The 25,827-nt window shown below is 46.9% G+C and overlaps 1 protein-coding gene across 7 annotated transcripts; it reads right to left on the bottom strand.

Annotated features, from left to right (window-relative positions):
- LOC144148902 (structure-specific endonuclease subunit MUS81-like) lies at positions 1 to 25,612 on the bottom strand. 7 transcript variants are annotated; one of them, XR_013318097.1, is made up of 8 exons: positions 25,193 to 25,612; positions 19,634 to 19,726; positions 18,227 to 18,315; positions 17,549 to 17,665; positions 2,815 to 4,520; positions 2,565 to 2,674; positions 2,297 to 2,478; positions 1 to 1,893 (listed from the first exon to the last, which is right to left on the bottom strand). XR_013318097.1 is itself a non-coding variant. In XM_077680428.1 (4 exons), the coding sequence occupies exons 1-4, from the start codon at positions 25,325 to 25,327 to the stop codon at positions 4,431 to 4,433; spliced, it is 363 nt and encodes a 120-aa protein (XP_077536554.1). In that variant the 5' UTR covers positions 25,328 to 25,612; the 3' UTR covers positions 4,296 to 4,430. The 7 variants fall into 7 exon arrangements, 3 of the variants coding, with proteins under 3 accessions (XP_077536554.1, XP_077536553.1, XP_077536555.1); XR_013318098.1 differs by lacking the exon at positions 25,193 to 25,612 and adding an exon at positions 21,738 to 24,561; XR_013318099.1 differs by lacking the exon at positions 17,549 to 17,665.
- Positions 25,613 to 25,827: the final 215 nt, after the last annotated feature.

A 25,827-nucleotide genomic window follows, 5' to 3' on the forward strand; every position in this document is an offset into this window, starting at 1 on the left:
AGTACTTTATTTACAGAACACTGAACAGAATAACTGAAAATGGAACATTAAAAAAAACTTTACTTCTTGTCTGAGCGATAGGACACTGGGACTAAAGGTACAGATGGCCTGACGAAGGTCCTCAGCCCCCTAAACACTCAGCAACGCAAATTTCAGAACACTTGTCTATGCATGCAATCGAACAGAGCAAACGGTTCTTACAAATAGGGGAATAAGAAAAAAATGATAAAGCAACTAGGAAGGGAGTATGAGAAATGTCGTGAGCCAAAAAAAACAAAGAATTACAGCACAGTTGAGGGAACTCTACAACATGGAAAAATAAACAAAAATAAAGATATTTGTCTACGCATGCATATATACACTTATACACAGTTCTACACAGAAAAAAACGCGCTCAACTACTAACTGCAAGGCAAAGAACGGTAATATGAAAAAAAAAGTGTAGGTATCTCGAACAAAGGTACTCAAGGAAGGAGTCAAACGAGAACTATACACACGTCACACTACTTGCAGCGGCGCAACTTAAGGTGTTTTTGTCGCTGCCTGTGACCTTCTCTTTCCTTGTTCAGGCCCTTTAACACAAAATCTGAACCTTAACAAGACATAGAACTTGACCACTTCAGACAAATTTTCTTTTTTATGGCTAGAGCAGCCAAGTTGCGGCAGTGCGAGAAAACGTATGCCCTTTGCGAAATCGACCAAACTCTCTTCACGTAGAACGTTCTTGCTAAAGAAGACGGTGAATTCGTCCTCTATTAGCTTAGGGGCAGTGGACAGGGCAGGACTAGGACAATAAAGCCCACAATTGTCAAAATGAGCCCTGAAGTGAGGCTCTCATCCCTGTTTGCGTCATTCGGAGTCACACAAAGGCAAGAAGCACACTGCGGGAATGCGTTTTTTGCAATTGTTTTTCTCGCCACATAGCCTGCAGCATAGCACATCAAGGCAGAGATACTTTTCCTTTCTACGTACCCGGCATGATCGTTTTTGAACAGAACACTGTCAAAGGCCTCCTCAACTTCATCAACTTTTCCATGGTCAAATACGTCATCAATAAAGTTCAAAAGTGGGGCTGCCCCACTAGTGCTAGAGTCGGATGTAGGGGCTTCGCTCAACAGCAGTTTGTTCCCCTCGGAGGTTTTGCCAGGTTATAAAAGGACATTAAGTTAACAGTCACCAGAAACTGGGACACAGTAGGATGATCGTTACAACCGGATGACTGTCTTACAATGCGGAAAACGTTTTCCAGTTTGTCTAGACTTAGACGCGACGTGAAAAGGTAGTTGTACCTGACGGTGGAGCCTAAACAAGACAGCAAGTCTAACGTGCTCCTGATCGTCACCCTTAGTCCACAAGCTGTGTTTTGAGTAAGAAATCCGCCCCCAGCTGGTTCCGCGTGCCGCTCCCATGCATCTCGGTAGTCCAGAAAGTCTTCTAGGAACGTTTTGTCTGCGTTACCACGTTTCACAGCCTTTTGGCTCGTCCTTGAGGTCATTATGCAGATAAGACGATTTATTTGCTTGATAAAGTCCTCCGTAGGTCGCACATTTTTGTACACAGAATCAATCCGTTTCCTGTGCACATAAAGTCCTTTAATCACCTGATCCCCCAAAAGTTGGAACGCTAAATCAACTCTCATTTTTTCGAACGAACTCAAATTCAGGTGCGTACTAGTTATGTTGGGCATAGCTTTCAGGGTAACATTGTCACGGTACGATTCCCAAGCTCACTCAAAAATTCCACTGTGAACGTGGCCAGATGGGGTCGGGTAACCCTTGGCGACAAATCCATTCCGCCAATTCTTCAAAAGGTGTGGAAAATCAGACACGAAGAAAAGTTGCCATTTAGGGTTCCACAGGGTGCTTCGCGCTGTTCGCAGGTGTTTAGCAGTACCTATTAAAGCATATATTGCGCATTAGTTAATTATAAAATCATGCCAGAACAAAGTTTTTAAAAGCTAGCAACAGGTGCAGATAGACGCTATGTAGGCTTTACCTACATAACTTTTTAATAGGGTGGCATATTTTCTTACATTTATAACTGCAGCTGGACAACAAACTTCAAGCTTTTGAATATATTAGGTGGAAAACAAAAAAATATACACTTTACTTTAAGGAATTCGTTGCCACCTATGATTTACACACATTTTGAAGAAGTTTTGATTATACAATAAATGACGAGAGCTTCTTTGTTCGACTACTATAAAAAAATTTCAAATTCTGGTTTTGGAATGTCTGTTATACCCACACACAGGCAGGCGGTATCACTAAATGAATGAAATTAATAGTTTGCTCACCATGTATGCCAAAGATCCGCCACATGCTTCTGTACCAGCTGGCGCCGTCACAGGTCTCACGGAGTCGGCATACAAGCCTGCTTGTTCGGCCAGAATGGTGCATTCAACTATGAATTTTGCCAGTGTGGCTGCTTTTACATTGCCTTTCGAAGCAACAACGCAAAGGATTTGCGTCCAGATCCCTGAAAAATGGGTGAGATCAATGATGGTATGAGATAACTGTGTTGGTGATGCCACGAGTTTGATAGCAGACTCTGCTAAAACTTACCAGTGCAGGGTTGAAACAGCACAGCCATCCCGTGGTCTGCAAGCACACCCTTGTGGTCACTGGTCGTGTAATCACCAAGATCCGCGAAACCTTCAATGTCGCCTGAATTGCTACAAAAAGCACATTACACATCATGCAGAACGTACTGTCTTAATGCAGCAAATAAAACGCAATCTTGCTTTTCCATCGAAATTGCAGAAACAATGTAAAGCTACAAGAATGGCACGTTGGAAGTAGTTTGAAAACTCACCAGTTGCCTTCATGTTGACATGTTCAGAGAGTTTAATCTCATCCACGAGGAGGCCCCCATGAAAGCTGAAGGCGTCCATCATACTCTTGGTCTTTTCGCTTAGGGCCACAAAAACCTTGGGGTTCCGACCAAAGCCACCCTTGAATCGTTGCAGACACCTCTGCAGGCAACCTCGCCCGGGCAGAATCATAATGCTTTGCTTTCGAAGGTGCTCGTAGAGCTTCGAGCTCCGCATTCTCATGAGGAAACATTCGACAATCCATTCATCATCACAAGTCATGCCATTTAAGAGACTTTCTTCGTGCAGCCATGAAACAAGTTCTTACAGCTAGCTGCTGCTTTCTCGGAGTGCCTTTATTTTTTCTTCGAGAGCTTCTTTGCTTAGTGCATTGTTTTGCTCCTTCATTTGAGTCACCTGCTCCTGAACACTGGCCAGGCTTTTCTTTGTCCTCCGCAAAGCACGAGAAATATCCTTACATTTTTTGTTGTCATTGCAACGGTCTTTCGGCTTTTTTCTTCTGTACATGTGGTTCTGGAGAGTTTCCGCAAATATTTGCAGTGAAAACACGACTCTTCTTTTCCATCGGTAACCAGCAAGCATTTCTCGGAGAGGTACATACTTCTGTGTAAAGTGTGCTTGCCTGCAACAGGTATGATATGCCACATCCATTGCAGAGGCCAAGCAGAGCAACTTCTTTGATCAATGCCTCCGCCTCAGGGCGGGCTGCGAGCACGCGCTTTTCTTTTTCCTTTTCTCTGAAGTAAACTGTGGCAATTACCCAACCAGACTCATGCAATGGCTTTCCAAAAGTCACCATTCTTTCGACGAATAACTTGGACAAGTCACCTTAAAGTGTCATTTATCGCAGCAGGCACCTTCATCCACGTCACCAGGATCAGGAGTCCATCGAAAGGGTGCCGAACCTCACTTGGGCAAGGCGACCGCGGTATGCTTCGGCCGTCACACACTTGTCCTGCAGCAAGGCATGACAGCTCGGAATCGGAATGCTCCTGGAGTTCCTATGATTCACCTCGACGTGTAATCGCAATGAAGGCCAACCAGCGTCCCGTCATCCTCTTCTGCAGAGCACAACTCGAGATTCGCCAGCTCGACATTTCGCTTTCGTTTAGCTGCCGGCCCTTGATCGCGACGGTTTTGCATCTTCCTTTTCGCTGTTTTCTTGGGCACGAGGTGCGTTGGGTAGTTGTCGAACACGGTCGGGGCAGCGTCGGGCTTCAGGCGTGGCTTCTCTCAGGTGAGTTCATTTACGACGCCATTCACCGTAATCTGAAAAGATCGCTCGATGCACTCCTTCTCGAAATGTTTCTCGCATACGACAGCACTCGGCGTCAACCTTCTGTCTGCTGCCCTCTTGATCCTACTCTCTCATTCAGCAAGCCGTGCTGGGTCTGCCGGCGCGGTGAACGAGGACACTTTTTCATTGGTCGACCAATAACCGCTCCGCCACAACGGCACAAAACACGTCCTTTTTTTGCACTGCCGCTTCGCCTTCAACATCTTAGCATGTTGCTGTTCACATTTGCCGTCTTCCACCTTCACAATCCAATTGACGACGACTTTCAAACACACATTTCTTACTTGTGAAATTTTCACATCAGTCGAGTGAGGCCCCGCAGCAGTGGGACGGCAGGACGGCAACAAGGACACTTCTGTCCGGCGATGATCCGCGATGACTGTGATGGCCCTGCGGGTAACAGTGCTTAACCTACGAACGGCGACATTTGGTTACGATGCAAATATAAATAGCAGTTAAAGGCCAACTGCAACGAAATTTTCGGCTCCTTAAATGCACTATTTTCTGGTAGTATAACCTTAAAAATTCCTACCTGTAAAATTTGGAGGCCCAAACGTGCTTCGCTGCATCGTAAACGAAGATCAAAAACGCTCTTTTCAAACAGAAACTGGAAAAAAAGGGCGGCCATTACGGACGGCCGGAAGTGACGTTACACTCGTGAATCGAGTGGGCGCAGCCGGGGGATTTTCCCACAGCTGCCTGTGAGAAGACTGAGAAGACGGCGCGCATTCGATGTGTTTCTGGTCGTCTGTTGCTTCATACATTTAAAACATGCGGGAAAAAGGGTTGGGAAGTTCGTGCAACCATTATTACTTCGTTGTGAGCTCCTGAGACAACGTCCGGTAAAACGAAAACACAGGCATCGCGAGACGTCCTGGCGAAGCTGCACAAAAGGCAGTGTTGAGCCGTAGAGTGGCGCCAGCACAGCTAATATGCCCTGTGCCGATCGAACCATCCTGTGTTTGTGAGAGAAAAGAAAAAAAGAAAGCTACCGTGGGAGGAAAGTGTCGAAACATGCCGGCTAGAGGGTAAGCATTCGGTTTCAGCACATGTTGTGAAAGTTCAAATCCAGAATTTCATTATTTTTGTTTACACAGGCAGTTTTGTTCCTGTTAGCAGGATGCCCGCGCCAAATCTTTAGATAATGATACCATGCAGCGACGAAAGCACTGCAGTGTCTTCCCTCGTGAAGCAGTGACCTTCCCCGAGGCTCAGTGCTGCGAAATGTGGCCTCGTTTTTATGTGTTTTTTTCTAACTGGCGAGAGAAATGTTGCCAAAAGCGGCTAGTAGTTATTTGTTTTTTTGACGAAGTTGTTTGATCTAAATAGATTCCGTGTAGTGCGTCGCGTGCTGTACTCGTCCGCGCCCCGACCGGTGCGATAACAGCAATAACAGTGACAACAGCGTATAACCTCGCGTCGGCGCAGAGCTCTTCGATGGCATCGGCGTACTCGCACTCTCGAAAAGTCGACCGGCCGGCTAGCTGGTGTACTCGATCACGCCCGCGACCGGCCGAGACAACAGCGTATCGTCTCGCGCCGGCCGTTCTGCTCGAAGAGACGCCCGGCCGCGAGCTTGAAGCGCGCCGCACAGCCGCCGTAGTCGTTCGCGCGGCGACGCACCGAGCGGCCGCGACAACAGCGTGTCGTCTCGCGTCCGCCGTTCTGCTCGTAGAGACGCCCGGCCACGAGCTTCCAGTGCGCCGCACAGCCGCCGTAGTCGTTCGCGCGCCGACGCACCGAGCGGCAGTGCCAACAGCGTACTGCCTCACATAGGCCGTACACGCGTTGCGCGTGCTCGTCGAGTCAACCGAGAGCCTGCTGCCGCCGTCGCGACCACGAAATCGGCCGTTGTGCTACTGCCGTATTCGGTCTAGACCGGCCCCGGCACTTTTCGAATTTGCTCTTTATGTATCGGCAACTCAGAGTTTCTTCAGCTTCTCGCATTACGGAAACGCGTGAAAGCAATTATTCCTCCAAGAGGCACGAATTACACTGCTCACTCGCGTGAGGCCGCACGTAAAAGGGCTACTGAGGAGAGGCGAGTCGCGACGGCCGCACAGGAGTGCTGACTGGCACGTCACATCCGGAAGTCCGCCGCAGTGGCGACTAGTTGCGGCGACACTCCGCTAGGTGCTGCGTCGGCTGAAGTGGCGTGTTTTCGAACGGTTTTAATAAAAAAACTGCGCTTTTGTGGAGTTTAAAATTAGGTCACAGGGGACAGTCTTTAGAGGTGCATACCACAAAATGAAGCAGAATTTAGGGTAGGCAAATTTTCGTTGCAGTTGGCCTTTAAGGAATATACACAATTTACAAGAAAACAGAAACGTATCTAAATTCACGAGGGTCTCCTCGCTCGCTCTCGCTCGGTCGGCTGATACACGTCACTAGCTTTTCTAGATCAATCCACCAAAACACTAAAAAAAACACTAAACACTTCAGTTTTATTACGCAAAAAAGCACGCCTCCAAGGGCGTTTCCCAACTTAGAGTGAGGAGAACCTATTAACCAACGCACACTAGTCCTGTTTGTACAGAAATGATCACTTGATCCACACTCTCACTCTCATTCGTAAACCACCAGGTATTCATCGAAACACAAACACACCAAAAATCCAACCAACTAAAGGAGACCTCTGACTCCTGAGCGCCGGCCACCGACCTTCGGGCGGCCTCTTTAAAGTACTGTACATATACAACGCAAGCCCAAACTATTCCCCTCTTTAAAGTACTGTTCATACGACGTGAGACGGAACTATTCCAGACGCCAGCGAAATCCCGCCTTTGTCAAGACGGCACGCACATTACAAAAGGAGCTCTCCATCCCTCGTCACACATCCGCTGCCTTGGCGACACTCCAGGCCCATAACAAATGTGAACTTCACTGCGTGCTCTCGAACATCTCTGAATGCGGCGGCGCGCCTTTCACTATTCATCTTTGGGCCCACGAATGACGTCGCAGCGACCGTAACACTATAGTAACACCGCTGTCCAGGACGCACCCGCGCTACTGTGCCTACACCTGCGCTTTGCAAGCTCTAATGCGGCAATTACCCCCGGAAACTAGAAAGACTACCGCTGAAGCCACAAGGCACCTTCACCGTCACTTCGGCCTAAGTTAACGAAGGTGCGGCCAGCCGCAACATGACATTGACAACCTTTGTCTGCATGTCTAGGATTATCTCTATCGGCTGGACCAGAGTCCCCGGCCTTCATGGTCACACAATGAAAAGCGGAGAGCGTTAGCGAGGCTGCGCTATCCATTCCTTAAACGCCGCGTAAGCCCAAACACGGTGACGAATTATCCATGGTGGGGCTTCAAATGAACCGGGCCTTTCGGGCTTAGAGAGCCCGGTTAGCAGACAGTGTTCCAAAAAAAAGTTTAAGCCTCCTGCTGAACTCCATATTAAAACCGAGATTATCTATTACAAAACGAATGCTTCGAAAGGGCTGTTCGTTGCATAGTGTGCATAAACCATAAGTCAGCTCACAGTTCATCAGTCTGAGGGGAAAACGTTGCCATCGCCCAGAATGATGCATCACGTACAGCGAAGAAGCTAGTTTAGCTGATGGACACAGATAGCGGCCGGACTGGGATTTGAGCAGCTGCGGTCCAACAATTTCGGAACGCGCATAGCGCATAGAGAGCACTTTCTGTTTGAAACCAGTTTTCATGCGCTTAAAAAAATAACTAGAAATAAGCTAACGCAGAGGTTCATATGCTATAGTATGCTTTCATGATAGCGTAAACAACGCCCAATGAAATACTTATACGGTATGGAATTCTCTGATTATGGAAGGACTCCGAAGGGGTGGTGGTTTGATTTTTCATTCAGATCCAGAGGGTGGGTCGGGATGTCCTGACCCCCCCCTTAATTTTTTAATTGATTTTCCCAAGTGGATGACCCCTGAGGTTGTAGCAAAAGGTAGGTTGATGATTTTTTTCTATTTTGGTGTATTTTAGTTTCTTGAAATTTTTTCTGTACAAAAATTGCTGATGCAAATATAACAATTAAATGTGTTACTTCCACCAATTATGCATTTTTGTGGAAATGCAAGGCATAACTTTTGGGTCATTCTCGCTATTTTTAATGCGTATTCGCATCGTCCTTTTTCGAGCTTTTTTTAGTTCAGGCCTATAAGATGGCTATAAGGCCTATCTGGCCTATAAGGTTCAGGCCTCTAATTCTCATCTGTAAATTTTTGTAAAATTTCTACATTTGTTTTATTTTTTGGTTTCTCAGTACTTTGTGCAATTATATCTATTCATGCTAAATGACGATTTAGCGTGTTACCGCCGCCAATTACGAATTTTTGTGCAAATGCAGGGCGTTACACGGTCCCAGGGGGGGGGGATACTCATCAGTGCTTTGTTGTGCAGTGAGTGCCTTGTTTCACGGCCAATCGGGCTGGAAGCTTTTCGAGGACTTCTCAAGTCTTCTGGCTGCGTTCTTATTCATTTAACGCAGACAGGCCCGCCTTCACTTGCTAGTTGCGTGTACACGTATTATGTGTGTGTGTAATACATAACTTCAATCATTGTAGCAACTTCGTTGAAATGTCATCCCTTACGAAAATGCTATATATGGCCATATATAAAAATTGCCATATATGGCCACGTCAGGAATTTGGCATATGTGGCCATATATGACCATATATGCCAATTCCTGACATGGCCATATATGGATGTAGGCCATATATGGCCTTATATGCCCAATTTCTGACGTGGCCATATATGGGCGAGGCCATATATGGCGCCCTAACATCATATACGGCTATATATGGATTGAATTTATGACCACGTGGATAGCTTATATAATGAACCTCAGTTAACAGCAGCAATTAATGCTGCACCCTAAATGCTGACAAACACTTCATGACATACCTTCCACATTTTATTACAAAAATGATGCGCGTACATGCGAATTAAGGTGGTTGCAGGTTGCTTTGTTGTGGCGATGGGTCAGTGGCTGCATTCTTCTTGGCCAGCTTGGCCCCTTTGATGGAAGCACAAGTTTCTCACTGCATTTATTTATTTTTACCTCTTGTATCTACCTGTGGCTTTACTAAATCTTGCAAATGAAATGAAACAAATAGAGTTATCATTAGTCAATGTCCAAGTTCTTTTTTCATTAATCCTGAAAATAAATTTCGTAAAAACTGCTGTCACGTCCTCAAATAATTAGAGAGCCTCAACCAATTCTCCCCCTTGCTAATACTTTTATTCTGCCTTACATTCTTCACAACAGGATACAGAACGCAATTGTTATTAGTGATGCTGAAAGGTAATTGCTTGCAATTTTGTCACCATAGGCCATGTTAAAACCTTTATGCGACTTTTACAAAATAAATTTGATTTGTCTACATCGAGAACTCCTTATTTTGACAATTGACAGTTTTGACAATTTGGACAGCTTGAGGTTTAAACAAATGCACTTCAGCTATTCACTTCGTCAAATGTAAATGCACATTGCAGCCCACAGAACATTTTTTCTGCTTATGTTGATAAGAAAAAAAGTGGCCCAAAATGGCATCCATTCCTGCATGCAGAGGTGTCTGCTGGATGGCTGGAATCTGCAAACATTTGGCTTTTAAACCCTTTCTGGAGAATGCGACGAGGCAAAAAAGCACCTCATTATTCAACCCCACTGTAGTGCTAATACCTAATACCAAAAACAACAAACAGAAATGAGCGAAAATTCATTAAACACAGTCAGCAGGAGAGCATGCTCATGCAAGGGGCACATTTCTCGGGCAGATTTGACATGGCGATAGTGCTACTAAGATTTCATTAACATGCATTTATATTCACCGATTTTTCTTTTAAATGTAAGTGAAAGCCCCGTGGATATTATTTTGTTAAGATGCGTAAGCTATATTTAAATGCCCAGCGGAGTACAGATGAACGACGCTATAACGAACGCTAATATAGCGAATTATCAGCTGCAGCGAACTTAAAGGGACCCTGCAACACTTGCCATCGACTACTAGTAATGTATTTTGGGATAAAGTCTATCGTCCCAGAAATCTCCTCCCGCAAGAATTATGAAAATCCGTTCACAATTAACGAAAGTACGCGCGATGAGAAATCGCGCATAATCGTTCCCTCTCAACTCGACCGCGGGCAACGCGACGAAAGCTGCGCGCTCTCTCCCGGAGAGGGGGGCGGCTCGCGGCGTTCTCTTCGATATATCACATGCCGGGTAGTTTTCTCCTTTTCTCCGCAACGCGGAGGGGCCTATTTCCGGTCTGGTGCCACAAAAAAGCAGGCATAAGTGCCTGCTCGCAAGTGCGCGCTCGGGCTGGTAGGGCGTTTTTGAAGCAATAAACGTTTGTAGTCGAGTGGTCCCATTGAAAGGGAAGTATTGAGCTCATCACTCAAACTCCGCGCGCACTCAAAACACAAAAGAAACGGCAAAACTGTGCGTACAGGTTCAGGCACAGAAGAGTTTCGTACACAGCGATGACGACGACGGAAATGGGAGAATCTACCCGCGAAGTTGACCAGTGACAGCCGATCGGGCAGCCATGGCCTATGTGACGTCCCTCAGGCCATGCATAATGAGGACAACTGAAGAGAGAGCGGTTTGTTTTTCCGCGTCTTGCACATCTTGCACATCGAACTAGTGGCCCGCACTAAGTTTTTGAAAAATAGATGCAGGAAAAGGCGGTAAAACAGGGAAACACAGTGTCCAGGTTAACAGCTCTGAAGAAAACTGAGCGCTACCACCCTTACAACTTTTGGAAACGCATTAGCTGCAACCTCAACACGTACGTACGCGCACGACAAATTTCCGAGAAGAAGCCCTTACGTTAATACGATTTTCTTCAGCGGAGGAGGGGACGGAGAGGGTGAGCTGTAAAACAGCGCTTCTATTAAAAAAAGTAGGGTTGCCGCGGAAACTTTTCGAGAGAATTCGAAAGCGTAAAGCATCGAGTGTAAGAACGCATCAGACGCACCAGCCAGGTTAAGCGATTCTCGAACCACACGCCGGTTCCACTGGTTCTAGCGTGTTTATACCGGTCGAGGCTCGGACAGCAGTTGTTGGAGTACACTTGTACCCGCGAGAGCGTAGGCCAGTGGCTTGATCTGTATGCGTGGCTACACGGATAATATCCGCATCCGCGAAGTGAAGCTCGCATGCCTAGAAAAAATATTACCTCCAATAAGCAAAGCCTTCGGTGCTTGTCATACAAAAGTGCGGCTTGGGAGCCAGTTACACGTGCACGTGTATCCTCTTGAAATGAAAGCGCAAATATAAGGCTCCGTGCGCTGGTGTTTCGAGCGCGACCGCAGCGCCGCCGACCAGCGGCGCCGTCAGAAATCGGATGTTGGTCAGCCCGAAGGAGCGGCTGTACCGGGCGGAGATTCCGCAGTCGTTGTGAAAAAGTCGAGCTAGTAGTGCGTATTTCTGCATGTATTGCTGGGTCTACGGCTCCCGCAACATTTTAAAAAGGTCGCGAGAAGGCTGACGAAAAAATAGTTTATCTGGGTTCCCTTGAAATGAAGCGGAAAGGCGACAGCGATGAACCCACGCAGTGCGACGAGCAATGTAAACAACGCCGATCGACTTCTGGCCATAAGCGTTCGTTTTGCTGTTTTGTGTGAATGTGGTTTATACTCTAGGATCTTGTTTCTGTGCACGCCCGCCATCAACTTCCGAGGGGACCTGCGACAGCCGGCGCCCGGCGAAACTTGCATAGGCAACGCGAACTTCATCGGGAACAATTCAGCGCGCCAGCATACACCCCAGCAATCTTACCTGAGTGCTACGGAATATGACGCAGCGTAACGGTCGACACAAAACTGCAGTGATCCCACAGGCAACCACCGCAGCTAAACGAATGGGCCATTAATATGCGCGTCAATCATCTTGAAGCAGTGACGGTGTCGGTCGTTTTCTTTCTTTCTTTCTTTTTTTTATCGCTGAGCTTATGCCTCCCCGGCATTTTAGCATTACGTGTTGCTTATGCTTTAGCAATCTGTGGCGTTTATTCCTCTTCTGTATTATGGTGCTCATCGCTGCTTACCCTTTCCTAGGTGTACGCGCGGAGCATTTGCCCGTGCGGCCTCGGCCGCTGCTTTGACGCAGATATCGCGGCCAACTCCATACGACTAACATTTCGCTGATTCGGACAGAGTTGGAACACCGGCGTAACGGCGTTGATACCGGCGCTAAAATTTGGCAATATCTGCCCGGTGCTCACCGTTATGAGTTGACAAACATAGCAACTGCATCGGCATGTTTACGCGAGCCGTGGCACCCGGCCTTGCGCGTGCAGCTTCCCCCGCCTACCTCGCTTAGACTCATTAGTGCAGAGATGCGTGAGCCCCGTGTTTACAACAGAACTCACAACCATTCACTGTACAAAAGTCGCAGCCCAGGGTCACGCCTGTTATGCGCCCAACGCCATTGCTGGAAACATCGGACGGGTCCGTTGCGTTCGCTAGCTCCTCCCGGACGCAGTAAACATCGTTTGCGGCGTGTAGCTGGTGACCGCGTTTTGAGGCTTTCTTAGACAAAAAAAGAAAACGAGCCAATATCTCCCACCTCTCTAAAACCGTTAAAACGAGCGCGCTGGTTTGAGCAATCAGTCATCGAAGCGTAGCACGGGCGTACGGGGAAGGGCGCATGCGACGACCACAACATCCGATAAATGCCTCCAGTGGCCGTAGATGGCGCTCGTTGTTCGGGCGCTTGTGTCGCCACCATACCAGCGCACGGAGCCTATACCAAAATGAAAAAAAAAGCTTACCCTGGAATTCTCGGTGAGGCTTTCTCGCGGCACCGCGTGTATACATGCATTTCTCAGTCTTTCTTCCCTCGGGAACGTGAACACGTGTACCTTCGTGTCCGCGGTGTAGTCGCCGCGGCATCGTTGTACACAGCACTTGCACGGCGGGTACTTACTTTGACATTGCCAAAATTTGCAGACGCGGAAACACGCACAGAAACACACAGAAAACGAGCGACTGGACGGCGAAGGCGCGCACATGGAAAAAGACACTCTGGGGAATGCGGAATGTGCGGTGCAGAGGGGACATCCTGCAGCCCAACGTGTGATTCCAAGAAGTCGCAGTGACAAGAGGGGTGATCGCCTCCGCGGGGCTGCTTCGCGAGTGGAAAGGGTGCACCTGCACAAAGCCTTTCTCCCTTTCCAATCGGTGTTCCTACGACCCCTAGGACCCCACCGCGAGCTGCCGAAAGAGAAAAAAGAAAAACGTGCAGGGCTGGACAGCATAGCCGCTCCCCAAGCGGAAAGCTGAGGAGTGCCCCTTTGTTTACTTTGCGGGAGACGCCTTCCAAGAATGGCGGACCGGCAGCCCACATGCTCACATCGCTGCTGGAAAAGGTCCATTTTCTTTCAAGGTGCCATGCGCTGTAGGGCTGTTTGAATGATCTGAATCACGCGCCACGCACGTCATGCTGTAGGTAGCGACCGCGATATTGGGTAGGCGCAGGAGGCGCCGCCGCTTCGGAGCCGTGCTTTAGCTATCGCTAACCGATCGAGTTGCGTCACTGTGTACCGTCCTCGATAAACATGCACCAGGCTTGCCCCCAAATCCGGCACGTTGTACAGTGCCCCGTGGCGGTGCGCACCGGCACGGAGCATTAATGGAAGACAAATTGAACGGTTCTACCCAAATGCCATCTCGTTAGCTGTGAAAGCAATTCACAAATGCTTTCACAATGGCAATAAAGTAGTGCAATATTACACATCACTACTTAAAAGAGATATTTATTGAGAGGCAATGATTTTATGTGGAAGAACACCATATCTTTCTCAAACTGGAAAAAAATCCCGATGGCAGAAGAATTCTAGATTGATTGATTGTAGTGTTTAACGCGCCGACGCAACGCAGGCGATAATGCGCGCCGTAGTGGAGGGCTCCGGATTAATTTTGACCACCTGGGGATCTTTAACGTGCGCCGAAATCTCGTACACACGGGAAGAGTTCTAGGCCAGAGTATGATTTTTGAACATTCTCTTTGTCTACTGAACGCAATTTTAAACCTACTCGCGAGAGCGCTCCGATTAATAAACAGGTTTCAAGCTTTCAAATGCCACCACTACTTATTTTGTATACTGAAAATATCTTTTTCTCGTAGCTAATTAAGGCTGCTGACTGCGAAATGTTTTTTACAGCAAGCATAACCAGCTATTGGACGATGCTGTACATAAATGCTGTGTTGAAAAAGAAAGAATAAAAACTGTTTGTGGTGCTGTTGCAAATATGACAAATAAAGAACTAAGGCAGCTGCATTAAATATAATTGCAGTTTTGAAGTACGCAAGGAAAGGTCTCTGTATAGTAGAAAAACTATCAGCAACGTAACTGGGTAATTAAAGAGAAAGTGTTTTCGGAGAATTTATATTGACAGGAAATTCATATTCCTGTGATTGTTAATTAAATAGTTAGAGAATTTGCATATACATTAATTTGGAACTGCGTTAATCAATTGTATATATCAGTAACTGGCCGCATATCTGGCTGCATTTAGTGTAAAACATAAATCTGATTGTGTCATATAGCTGTTCAAGCCATACAGGGTGTCCCAGATATCATGCACCAAGATTAAAAAAAGAGTACTGGCGTAACTCGAAGAAAACCTAGTGCATAATGTTCGCAGTACTGTGAAGAAGTGGGCAGCATTTTTTTGGTAATGAGACTTAGCTAATTAATTGTAATTAATTTTCTAACTCGAGAAGTACTGTCCTAATCACTAAAGTGTCAATGAGGCACTTGCAGGTACCCACGAGGGGCATCTAACTGCGGTATTTTCAGCGGCGAACCAATTGCGTACTCATTTATTCTGACTGATAAAGAAAACCCGCGAAATACGAAACATACCACGTAACGGCGCCTCCGCATGCATCGTAAAGCAACGCCCTCAAACAGGCGGCCTCTGAGTTAGCCAGAATTAAATAAACAAAAGAAAGAAAGAAGAAATCGCGACCGAGTTTGTGCCTTATCTGCACACGCGCCCCGCAAATCTCGCTGTGGCTGCTCCTTCCATGCATTCTATTATCAAGGTGATGCGCTGTCTCTTCGGGCAGGTGACAAGGGAAGCAGTTGCTTTCAATCAGCTTATATGGGGATGCTGCTTTACAATGCGCGCGGAAACTCCTTCACGTGTTATTTTTCATATTTCGCGGGTTTTCTTTGTCAGTCATAATAAATAAGTAGGCAATTAGTTCGTCGGTGAAAATACCGCAGTTAGATGCCCCTCGTGGGTACCTACAAGTTCCTCATTGACACTTCAGTGATTAGGACAGTAATTCTCGAGTTAGGTAATTAATTACAATTAATTAGTTAAGTATCATTAACAAAAAATTACTGTCTGCTTCTGCACGGTACTGCAAACATTGTGCACTAGGTATTCTTTGAGTAACGCCATTGCTCTTTTTTTAAATCTTGGTGCACGATAGCTGGGACACCCTGTATAACGAAGAATGTAGCGCCATATATGGATGTAGAAGGCGCCATATATGGGTTGACCAGGTCATATACGGTTGTACTTGGCGCCATATATGGATGCAATTGAAGCCATATATGGGTTGGACGCGCCATATGACTCCACGTGGGGCCATATATGGCCATATTTGTCACCATATATGGGCTGACCACGCCATATATGGCCCTATTTGCCCCCATATATGGCAAGTTATAGCCTGATATGAACACATATATAGCTATATATGGCCACATATAATTTATATATGGGCCATATATGGCATTTTCGTAAGGGATTCTCCGAAGTATCCTCGCAGTTTGCTGTTACTGAAGATTGGAACTGCTTTTCCCCAGCTCCGAGGAGCCTGCAGGCACTGGACATTGCAAAAAGTATCCATCTAGTCTGGCTTGCACATATTTTCCGATAAGCTTGGGCAGTTTATTTCATATGCGAGCAACAAAGGCTGCTCTTCTGTGACGGACATGGCGAAACTTCTAATCTGTGAAAACTTTGAAGGTTTATTCCCAGATGTTTATATATTGGTGTTATATTTTTCTTGTGCTTGCGGGTAACGAATTTCACTGGCGAAGGTCATTCGGCAAGCTGAAATCGATCAAAAACCGCTTTGATCAGTGGTGACTGACAGCTGCCTCAGCGATTTGTCGCTGCTCAGCGTGGGGACGGAGATTCTTAAAAGCATCAACGGTGAGGATATCATCAACAAACTAGCGAGAGAAACGGAAACGCTTGTAGAAAACGTGCAAAACTTTTTATCTTTTCTTAAGACATGAAAAAAAAGAGAAAGAATGCTAATACGTTCACATGCCCCATTTCAAGGTTGGATGTTGGCGAAACGCGCCTAAGGTATAGAAAATTTTGTTTATTTATTTAGTACTTTAATAGCGAAAGAGCCGTATGCAAAATGAATGTGTTTTTTCTGTTATAAATATTGATATTGCGAGCAAAAATGTAAATCTGTTACCTGCTTAAAAGTCTCGGGGACAATTTTATCCAGGTTTTTTATTGAATGAAACCTTTACGAACCGCATCACTTTGGGGGTGCTGGAAAATTATGCTGTAAGAATTTTTCCCCACGGAAACTGACGGAAGCGTTAAAATCCTTGGCTCTCGGACTGTTTTGGAGCAGTTTGGCACAATTGTTGCAATTTTCAAGCTTTTGCAGGCCTGGCGCAAGAAAACAAATTTGTATCAAATCTGCGCAATATGCGCAGCTGTCTCATCTCTGCCATAAACACACATACTGAGCTTCAAATATGAGGCAGGGTATGACTTTGAGACTACGGGTTTTGGGAAAAAAACTCGCGTTATATTCGAATAAAACCGGTACACCTTTGCTGACTATGAAAGAACTACCATATGGTAACTCACTCGGCTCCACTCTAGCCACAAAAGGTGTTTCTTTAACAAAAAAAATGAAGGTATTGAAACACTTTCAAATTCCGTGTCGCAGTGACGCAACGGGGGCAACTGAAATTTGTAGATTTCAGTGTTCCAACTGCACATCAGAACTTCAGTGATGCAATCAGACGAAAGTAGACGCCCCAGTACAGTGGCCCAGCCCTGCTTCCTGGTGGTGGCTCACGTCAGTGGCCACAAATCACCCAGACGAGATTCTGTGATGTCTAAAGGCATCGCCAGAAAGTGACCGGGGAGCTGCCACTGCTCCATCTGTTTTCTTTTATACCTGGATTGTTTCCTTGAAATTTGCGATAAGGTGCCACCATTGTTATCCTGACAAAGCTCTCTTTTTTATGAGCAAACACGCATTTTGTCTTCATGGCCCCTTTTAAAGTGCAGTGCTGTACAAAAAAAATTTCCGTCAACTGGCCATGTGTGAGTATTTCCCCTCACAACTTCCCGTCTCCATTTTGCCGTTGCAACTGCTGCTGTCTCGACTTGACGTCTGCCCAAACGCGCACGTGGGATTGAGCGACCCCCACCTGGGTGTTGAGCACGCCCTGCTCCAGGGCCGAGTCAGCCATGCAGTGGCTCCCCCTGCCCCCGGCCTCCTCGACCAGGTAGACCAGGGGCCGAACACCAGAGGCCACCAGATGCACCTAGAAGGGGGGGAGGGGGAGGAGGAGGCAGAACACTCTAAGCCGCTTACGGTTACAATCGCTGAACTGTGAATACTTGTGTGCAATGTCTTCTGTGTTCACAGGCAGGAACAGAGCTAAGAGCTCGAATACACGAAAAGAAAGCTCTATTTTGGGCTCTGTTTCTGTGTATCCTCAATTAGACGTAACAAACCCCTCTGTTCTTGTTCCCACGATTGCAGTGTGCTAACACAAGGCGTGCATTTTGGGGTGGCACATGAGACACAACATGAAGAGTTTGCGAGTTGCGCTGGCCTTCGTGCCACCCGCTCATCTTCATTCCCATTTATGCGTGCATGAAATGCGGGCAGTTACAAAGTGTGACCAACTAGCTCGCCTTTCCGTGTTACTGCCAAGGGTGCGATCAGTGCAACGCGAAAATGCACATTGTCACGTATCCCCTTTCAAATTGCTCGGACAGCCAGAGATGGCAACACAGGAAAGAGTGAGCGGGCGTGCCTGGAACCGCAACAGGTACCCCGCAAGGTGCCGCAGTGCCCCCCTTGCTGTTCCTGGGCACACCTTCTGCTCGTGGAAGCGGCCGTCCATGATGCTCTTGGCCAGGTCGTCGGTGCGCTCCCTCTCCACCAGGGGGCCCAGCACTCTCCCAGCTGTGGAGAAGAGGGAGGGCAAAGCAGAGGTCACTACGTTCAAGGGGGCTGCGAAGACAAATACTACAAGTCTGGTTCGTTACAAAGCACGCTCTGCCCAAGTAACAATGACACCAATTTCACCACTAACCTCAAACACGTAACCGAGGTACTATGAAACATGCGAAGCAGTGGCGACTGCCCAACTACTTCCCAGGAATTTCTCAACGACTTCGCAGTCTTGTTAGTGCGATTGGCGGCCTGCCAGGAAACATCACTGAACGACTGTAGTGAGGCCTCTAGTTCGGTTTGACCACATCACTTGAATGCTAACCTGCAGTTATTGCACAGATAACCAGGTTTTTAATGCTGACCCTTATCACATCCCTCCTGCCTATATTATCATTTTTTCTTTCACGCAAACGAACATCTTTCCTGGCTGCAATGGAGCCAGGTGAGCTGCCCAAGGCTCACTTGGCTCCAAGTGAGCTGCCCCAAAGAGCTAGGAGCCCTTGGCCCCAAGGAGCCAAGTGAGCTGCCCTTTCACGCTGAACAAAATTGTATTGTGTCTTTATGGCCCCTTCAAGAAGATGCAGCAAAGATAATACACCAAACTTTCACTAGTGCCAGCAAAGCATAGCTCCTCATCTCACATATCCGCTCATTTCACTGATGCTAAGTAGGGGTGTGCGAATACTCGAATATTCGAATACGAATTGAATATAGTACATCTGCGAATAATTCGATTCGTGAATAGAGTATCCAATATTCGATTTTTCAAATAGTTGAGTAGAGATTCCGAACGTTCCCTGGCTTTGCACGTTAACGCACCGCTGCTACACCGTCTACTCTACAAGTTTCATCCTAATCTTTCGACGAGCGTGCCTTGCAGAGGCCGTAAATTTTATCCCGCTTCACAAAGTAATCTGCGATTGCGTCGATAAGATCTTTTTTTCGAGCCGTCGTCGTCGACTCTGGCTGCCATTTTGAATTGTGCGACCGGATCTTTACATGTTAGGGCAACTTCTGATAAAGACCACCGCCGTTTTGACAGCGCTTCCGTTATTTTAAAATTAAAAGCGGTTCAGGCTGTTTTTAAGGAGTACTGACACGAAATTTTCGTGTTACGTTTTTTTTGCTGCTATTGGCGATGAGATGTTTGAGTGGCGCCCCCTGGCTGTGACGACGGCATAGATCAGTGACGAGCGATTTTCCCAACACGGCGTCGTAGCGCACACCAGAGTGTTTTCAACCCCCCCCCCCCCCCCCCCCCCCCCCACCAAACAGGTGAGGTGGCTACGCTCAGCAACCTCAGCCCAAACAGCCTCGATGGGCCCACCTGGGTGAAGGAGGCGTCGCACAGGGGCTGAGAAGCCATGATGAGGTCCGACTTGCTCATCCAGTCATGGCAGCTCGCTCCGGTCCAGCTGGCCTGTGAGAGAACAGAAGACGCACAGACTGCTGTTGGAGCAGCTGCCACAACCCTGGGCCAATAAACTTGGAATAATAAAGGCCAATAAAGGGCAAAAACGCACTAGAAACACACTGTCTGGGTGTTCTAAGCAGAGACGTCACTCTCAAAACATGTTCTTTTAGCTTTCAAGCAAACTGTGTGAAAATTGTAAGTCTTGCTGCTTTTTCCTCACTGATCTCAATTATGGTGTTATTTTTAGAGTCAGTGAATTGTAGTTCCCAAGGTAATTACACATAATTAGCCATTTTTGGAGGAACAGTAAACAAAACAGTGTTAGTTGTACAACAACTGTACTGTTGATATTTTCCAATACTATGAACCCTGGTGAATGCAACAAGAGAAATGTCTTTTTCATGCACTGCTTGGAACTAATTTTACAGCTCATTACACTTTCGTGGCCTTAGTGGCACGGAACCATTTCAAATGCCTATTTCAAACACCAAAGTTTCATGAGCTGTAAAATTAGTTCCAAGCAGTGCATCAAAAAACCACTTCTCTTGTTGCATTTACAAGGGTTCATAGTATTGGAAAATTTCAACAGTACAGTTGTACAACTAACACTGTTTTGTTTACTGTTCCTCCAAAAATGGCTAATTATCTGTAATTATCTCGGGAACTGTAACTGACTGACTCCAAAAATAACACCATATTCGAGATCAGTAGGGGAAAAGCAGCGAGACTGACTATTTTCACAGGTTACCTGAAAATTGAAAGAGCATGTTTTAAGAGCCACGTCTCCACTTATTCCCCTAGGTAAACCCATCAGCTTAGCCACGGGGTTGTTCACTTCGTGGGCGTGGTGCGTGAGGAGTGTGCCATGTTCCAAGGTGTGTATGCCCATGACCACTCACTCCTCCAGGCCAGCTATGGAAGGAAGCCAGCAGCCCGTGGAAGCTCAAACCATAGAAGGCCGAAAGAAGACAAGACTGTCTGGAATTATATGGCATAGCCCTGGTGTTGGCTCCTGCCACGACGGCCGGCCATTACACCAGCGTGTTATCTACCCTAGTTCATCTCATCCTGCTGCCACATGACAATATGTCAACGTGTGGTGTTAAAAATCAATCCTTTATCTCTGTTGAGCCCCCTTTATCAGCTGCATCCACAGCCCAACACTTCTTGAAGTGAGGAAGCCATTTGCCAAGCAGTCAAGTGTAACACTCTCGCCCACGCAGCAAGAACATCTATTCCGCCTCCCTACACTACCTCTGCTGGGGGAGACCTGGTCCACTGTGTTCCCACTATTTTAGCCCTTTCGTAAAATTAGGGATTGTCCAGACCAAAGAAGTACGCACTGACACATTATAAAATTTTCTGTCACAGAGCCAGATTTTCAAATTGAAGGTTTGCAAAGAAGAAAAAAATTGGGTGGTTAGAGCACTGCACGGGGAAGGGCCAGGCTTAGGCTTGGGCTTGAATTTTTACGCTTGGCCGTTAATAGTTCGACGTGAAGTGTAAAAAAGAGCATTAAAATGAATATTCTGAGTTTACTTTTACGCGCTTCTTGAGGCTAGTTGTACGCATTGTTTTAAAAATGTGTTTTTGCTAGGTCTGATAGTCACGATACTGTAATTTTAATGACATTTCATGTAGTGCATCAAGATTTTATAACATCCCGAAGATACGATTACAAGGAATGCCTTAGCGGGGAAGGAATTAATCCAGACAACCTGGGTCTGTGCACCTGTCAGGTTCGGTGGACAATAATAAATAGAAGAGGAAGCTTTGAAAACGAGACTAGTTTATGATGTTATACACAAAACCCCAAAGGAAATACATAGCGAAGTAGGGATAATAAAGAACGGTGGGGAACTTCTAAACACTGGGGAACGGCAACAAAGTGGTATAGAACACGGTAATAAGTTCACGCATACGGGGAACAGTCAAAGTCCGGTAATGACGGGCGAGGGCAAAGCACGGTAATGAAAAGCCCACAACACGTGTCCGCTGCTGAACGGAGTTGCCCTACCTCTCGTTGCGGAGGCGCCGTCGTGATGCTTCGGTGTTGAAAGGTCGAGGTGGCGTGTCAAGGCCGGGGTGGTAGCGCGCGCACCGAGCTCCCGTTGCACCGTTGTGGGGAACGCAGCTCTCTTGGGGCGTCGCGGTCTCCTACCGACGCACGGCTAGACGACTTTCTTGCGGTGGTGAAGTTCTGGGGGTTGCAGTTGAGGCGGACCTCTTGGGGCACGACACGGGTCCGGTCGCCCGACCGCCGCGCATCCCGGTCTCGCTCCACACTCAAGCCTCCCTGTGCAGCTCTCTCGGTGTTCTTCTTCGGCCGCTTCTCCCGCCAGCTGCTTTCGTTGGCCGCGTCCCATTGGCTGGTCGCCAGCGCAAGCTCGTGCCGGGGTCGCGAGCCTTCGGTGCCGTAGCCGGTTTCAAAGACCTTCGAGCCGCGTGCCTTGCGTCTTCTTTCACTCATGACAACCTATGTCAAAGTACACGTGTGATTTAGATGTCGCACCAATCGAAATGCGGCTGCCATGGCCGGGAATCAAACTCGCGTGCTAGAGAAACACCACCGCTTAACAACCACTGCAGGGAAAATATTTCAACGCATGTACATACTCGTGGATCCAAATGCAGAGGAAAAAATTTTACCAATACCAACTTGTGGCTGAGACAACCGCGTGAAGTTGCCAAGAGTCTGGTCACCAAAGGCGGTGGTGTCTCTCGTGTAAGAATACGAGCTATTATTACGTCGATGTGGCGTGAACTGCAGACGGTGTGAACTTACACTATGTGCACCTTTAAACCCGCATTTTTCCCATTTCAGTTCATGACGTGTTTCTAGAGACTAGATGCTCGGTCTGATTGCCCACTTCAACTTTGCGATAAAGATGATGTAACAGCTATCCTGACAAAGTTATCATGTTGTCCTTCTAATAAACCAAACTTGCATTTAGTCTTCATGGCCCCTTCAAAGCATATACAGAGCTGGCACTGACAATGCATTAACAATTGCTTGTTTTAGGTAGTAATGAAATGTGACACCTGAAACGCATGAACGTGGTTAAACTGCAACTGTTCACCAATTTTAACCCTTCTTTTCAAAGACAGTTCTCAACACTTGTGGGTACAAGCATGCATCATTTACTTTACCCAGTGGCTTTGGCCGACAACCGCTCACTGGCGCTCCGCCTGGGAGGTTCTTGTTTCTCTCTCTCTTGTCTGTTTGCTCATTTCACACACCTTATGACATCTCAAGACCCAAATTATGACAACGTGCACCCTATACAATTGGACTTGACACATTCCCCCCAGGGCTGCCATAACCATGCTTAATGTGACAGAAACCATGCTAAAACATTGCTCGCTTCCTTTGCCTACCCAATGGCTGGTGGCGTCAGCATCGCTACATCTCTGCAACGTCCAATTCAGATGTTTGTGCTGGGCGGTCCAGGTGAAACGGGCATTTGCAAACGCTACGGCTGGCTTCCCAGCAACACGGAGGCTTTTTGAAGTCCCATAGTTTAACTTGGGTGGAAAAGTGAGCAGCAGTGCAATTTTCGCAAGAATAGTTTTGGAAGAGAAAGACATAAATTAGAAATAAGGAAGACGGCCAAAATGGGCCCAATTAGCTTCAAAGGAAGCAACCACATTTATGCAAGGGAAAATTTAGAAAGGGTGTCAGGCAGGGACTCTGCATTAGAGAACAAAAGAAAATGACTGCATAAAAGGCAGAAATCGGCCGGCTCACTGAGAAGAGTAGCAAGCTAGAGGGCGAGCATTCCACGAATGCTGCGTTGCATGTACTTGAACAGTTTGCTAAGAAGAGGGTTATGTTGTGAAGAAAAACACCGGCTACCCAATGACTACAAGAATGCCGATGCTTTTTATTCTGGCCCATGCCATGTAGCTGCTTTTTCCTTTCAGGATGCACCACCCACCCTAACTGCGATTGCACAGGTGTGACATTAGCCCTTCGTAAACTCTGCAGTTTCTCAGATTGCTAAGAGTGTGAGGGTACCGGCCAGTTGGTAATGCATGAGTTTCACGGCGTCACAATGGATTGGGGACGACAACAAGAGGGGCTACAAACAAGCACCGATTTCCACTGCAATTGACCATAAGTTATCTGAATGACTGGTTGCGTGAGCATAACAATAACGTGTGGCATGGTTTGGAGCGACATCTCAGCTGGCATTAATTATTATTCGTGCGACCAGCAGGTTGCAAACCATTGTTTGATGAGCGTCTTGTTGTCAGCTGTCACGGTCATGAACTAACCCGAGAGATTATCAAAATAGCTGTAATAGGAAGCGACACAAATAAGTTCGTCGGTGCCCCATCGATTGCTTTATCAAAAAAATGAAATAAGCTATTTAGGCACCCAATTCAGAATATTCATTTCGAATGTCATCATTTCTGTTGTTTCTACGTCTTCTGACAGTGGGTTTTAATTTGTTTTTGTCTACGTGGCTGTTTTGCAATCATGTTATCTGCTGTGACGTGATAAAATTTATATTTAAGTGTGGGCCTTCTTTCCATCAAAATTAATTGGAAGTCAGCACTTGTTGCAGTGCCTCTCCTTGTTGTCCCTGGCCCATTTCCGCACTGTGAAGCTCTCAGATTGCCTTTCAAACAGCATTGGCCCAACCTCAGGATGCATTTAAAGAACAAAATAGAACATATTCACTGCCAACAAACACCATTAAAAATGCACAACTCGAAATTATCACCCAGCCAGTTATGCAGAATATTCAAAAATGAGGCAGCTCATCTGGCAGCATGGACGTCTCCCACAGCCGTATCCCGAGCCAGATGAACCCCTTGAAACCGTCAATGCGACACCGAAGATCATTGCAGCGCAATTGAATGGCACCAGAAACATTCTCTGCTTTCCCCAGTTAACAACAATCTCGTTCCCATGACCTACTTTCACTTTCAACAAGTCTGCCTGTACGACAACTAATGACGCTTACAAACTTTTCCCTTGCAAAAGGGCAAATGCTTCTTTATACTTATCCTGACACAACTGAACACCTGTGCTTTTGAGGCTTCTTGGGGTGAGAGTTAAAACATGGACTGGTGGGGTGCTTCCAGGAAGCAAGCACCGCAACGCGCGTATATTTAGTAACTAATTTCTTTCTCGCATGTGGAGCTGCTTTCACCAAAGGTCCCGGATAACTGCTCCGCTCTGCACCCTCCAATGTTCTCCTATATGCAAACAAGTTTGTCTCAAAACTGCCCTTATATATCAATTTACTCACAAGATCATTAACACCCCCCCCCCCTCCCTTTTTTTTTCTTTTTTCAGCACACCAAGAGCGGCTTGACAAGATGGTGCCGTAGTCAACGAATCTCACCGCATCTATCGTTGGCCAGTTAGACCAGGCCACGCAGAATTCCGAGTTTATCCGCCTCAAAAGCACTTTTTTGAAGCTAGGGGAATTGTTCTGAGCGTTTTGTTCAGTTACTTACAGCGCCCATTTATTCTCTAGTCGCGGGGGTTGCACAGTATCCACGCAGCGTTTTCCCGCAAACCGGACCTTGCCGTAGACGTGCTGCGCTTTGCTGTTGTGCGCCACGGCGGCGTCCTTCCACTCCTGCAGCCATTCCGTGAACAGAGGGTTCGGGTCGGGATTCTTCTTCGTGATGCGGCGAACCCGCGTCGCGGCCTTGGCCATGCTGCTGCCGCCTTCTCTCGCGCGATTGTCGGCTCGGGACGCGATGACAGCCGTTCCCGCTTCGGGCTAACCCAGGGCAGCAGTGCCGTACTTACTGCCTATCACGTTTATACTGAAACATTAACGCTTTCGGGGAGCTCATAACACGAAAGTTGCTTATCCATTTATCAACTTTGCTCATTTCAGGCACTTTCAGGACGAACTGTTTGTGTTGCGCGGGAACAACAACTCGAGATTGGCTCGACTCGGCTCGAATGAACTACGACTAATCTATCAAATTAATTTAGAAATACCTGAGTTTGCTAGTTCAAAGCTTTATGTTAGTTTGAAAATTTGCAACAAATATTTTTAACTACATTATAAAGTTTTGTGAATCCAGGTATGGTTGTTTTAGCGGGCGCTTTAGGTCAGGGTTTCATTGGCTTTGCC

This window comes from Haemaphysalis longicornis, unplaced genomic scaffold (assembly GCF_048455015.1).
Source record: "Haemaphysalis longicornis isolate Haplotype H1 unplaced genomic scaffold, Haemaphysalis longicornis Haplotype H1 scaffold_8, whole genome shotgun sequence".
Taxonomy (NCBI): Eukaryota; Metazoa; Arthropoda; class Arachnida; order Ixodida; family Ixodidae; genus Haemaphysalis; species Haemaphysalis longicornis.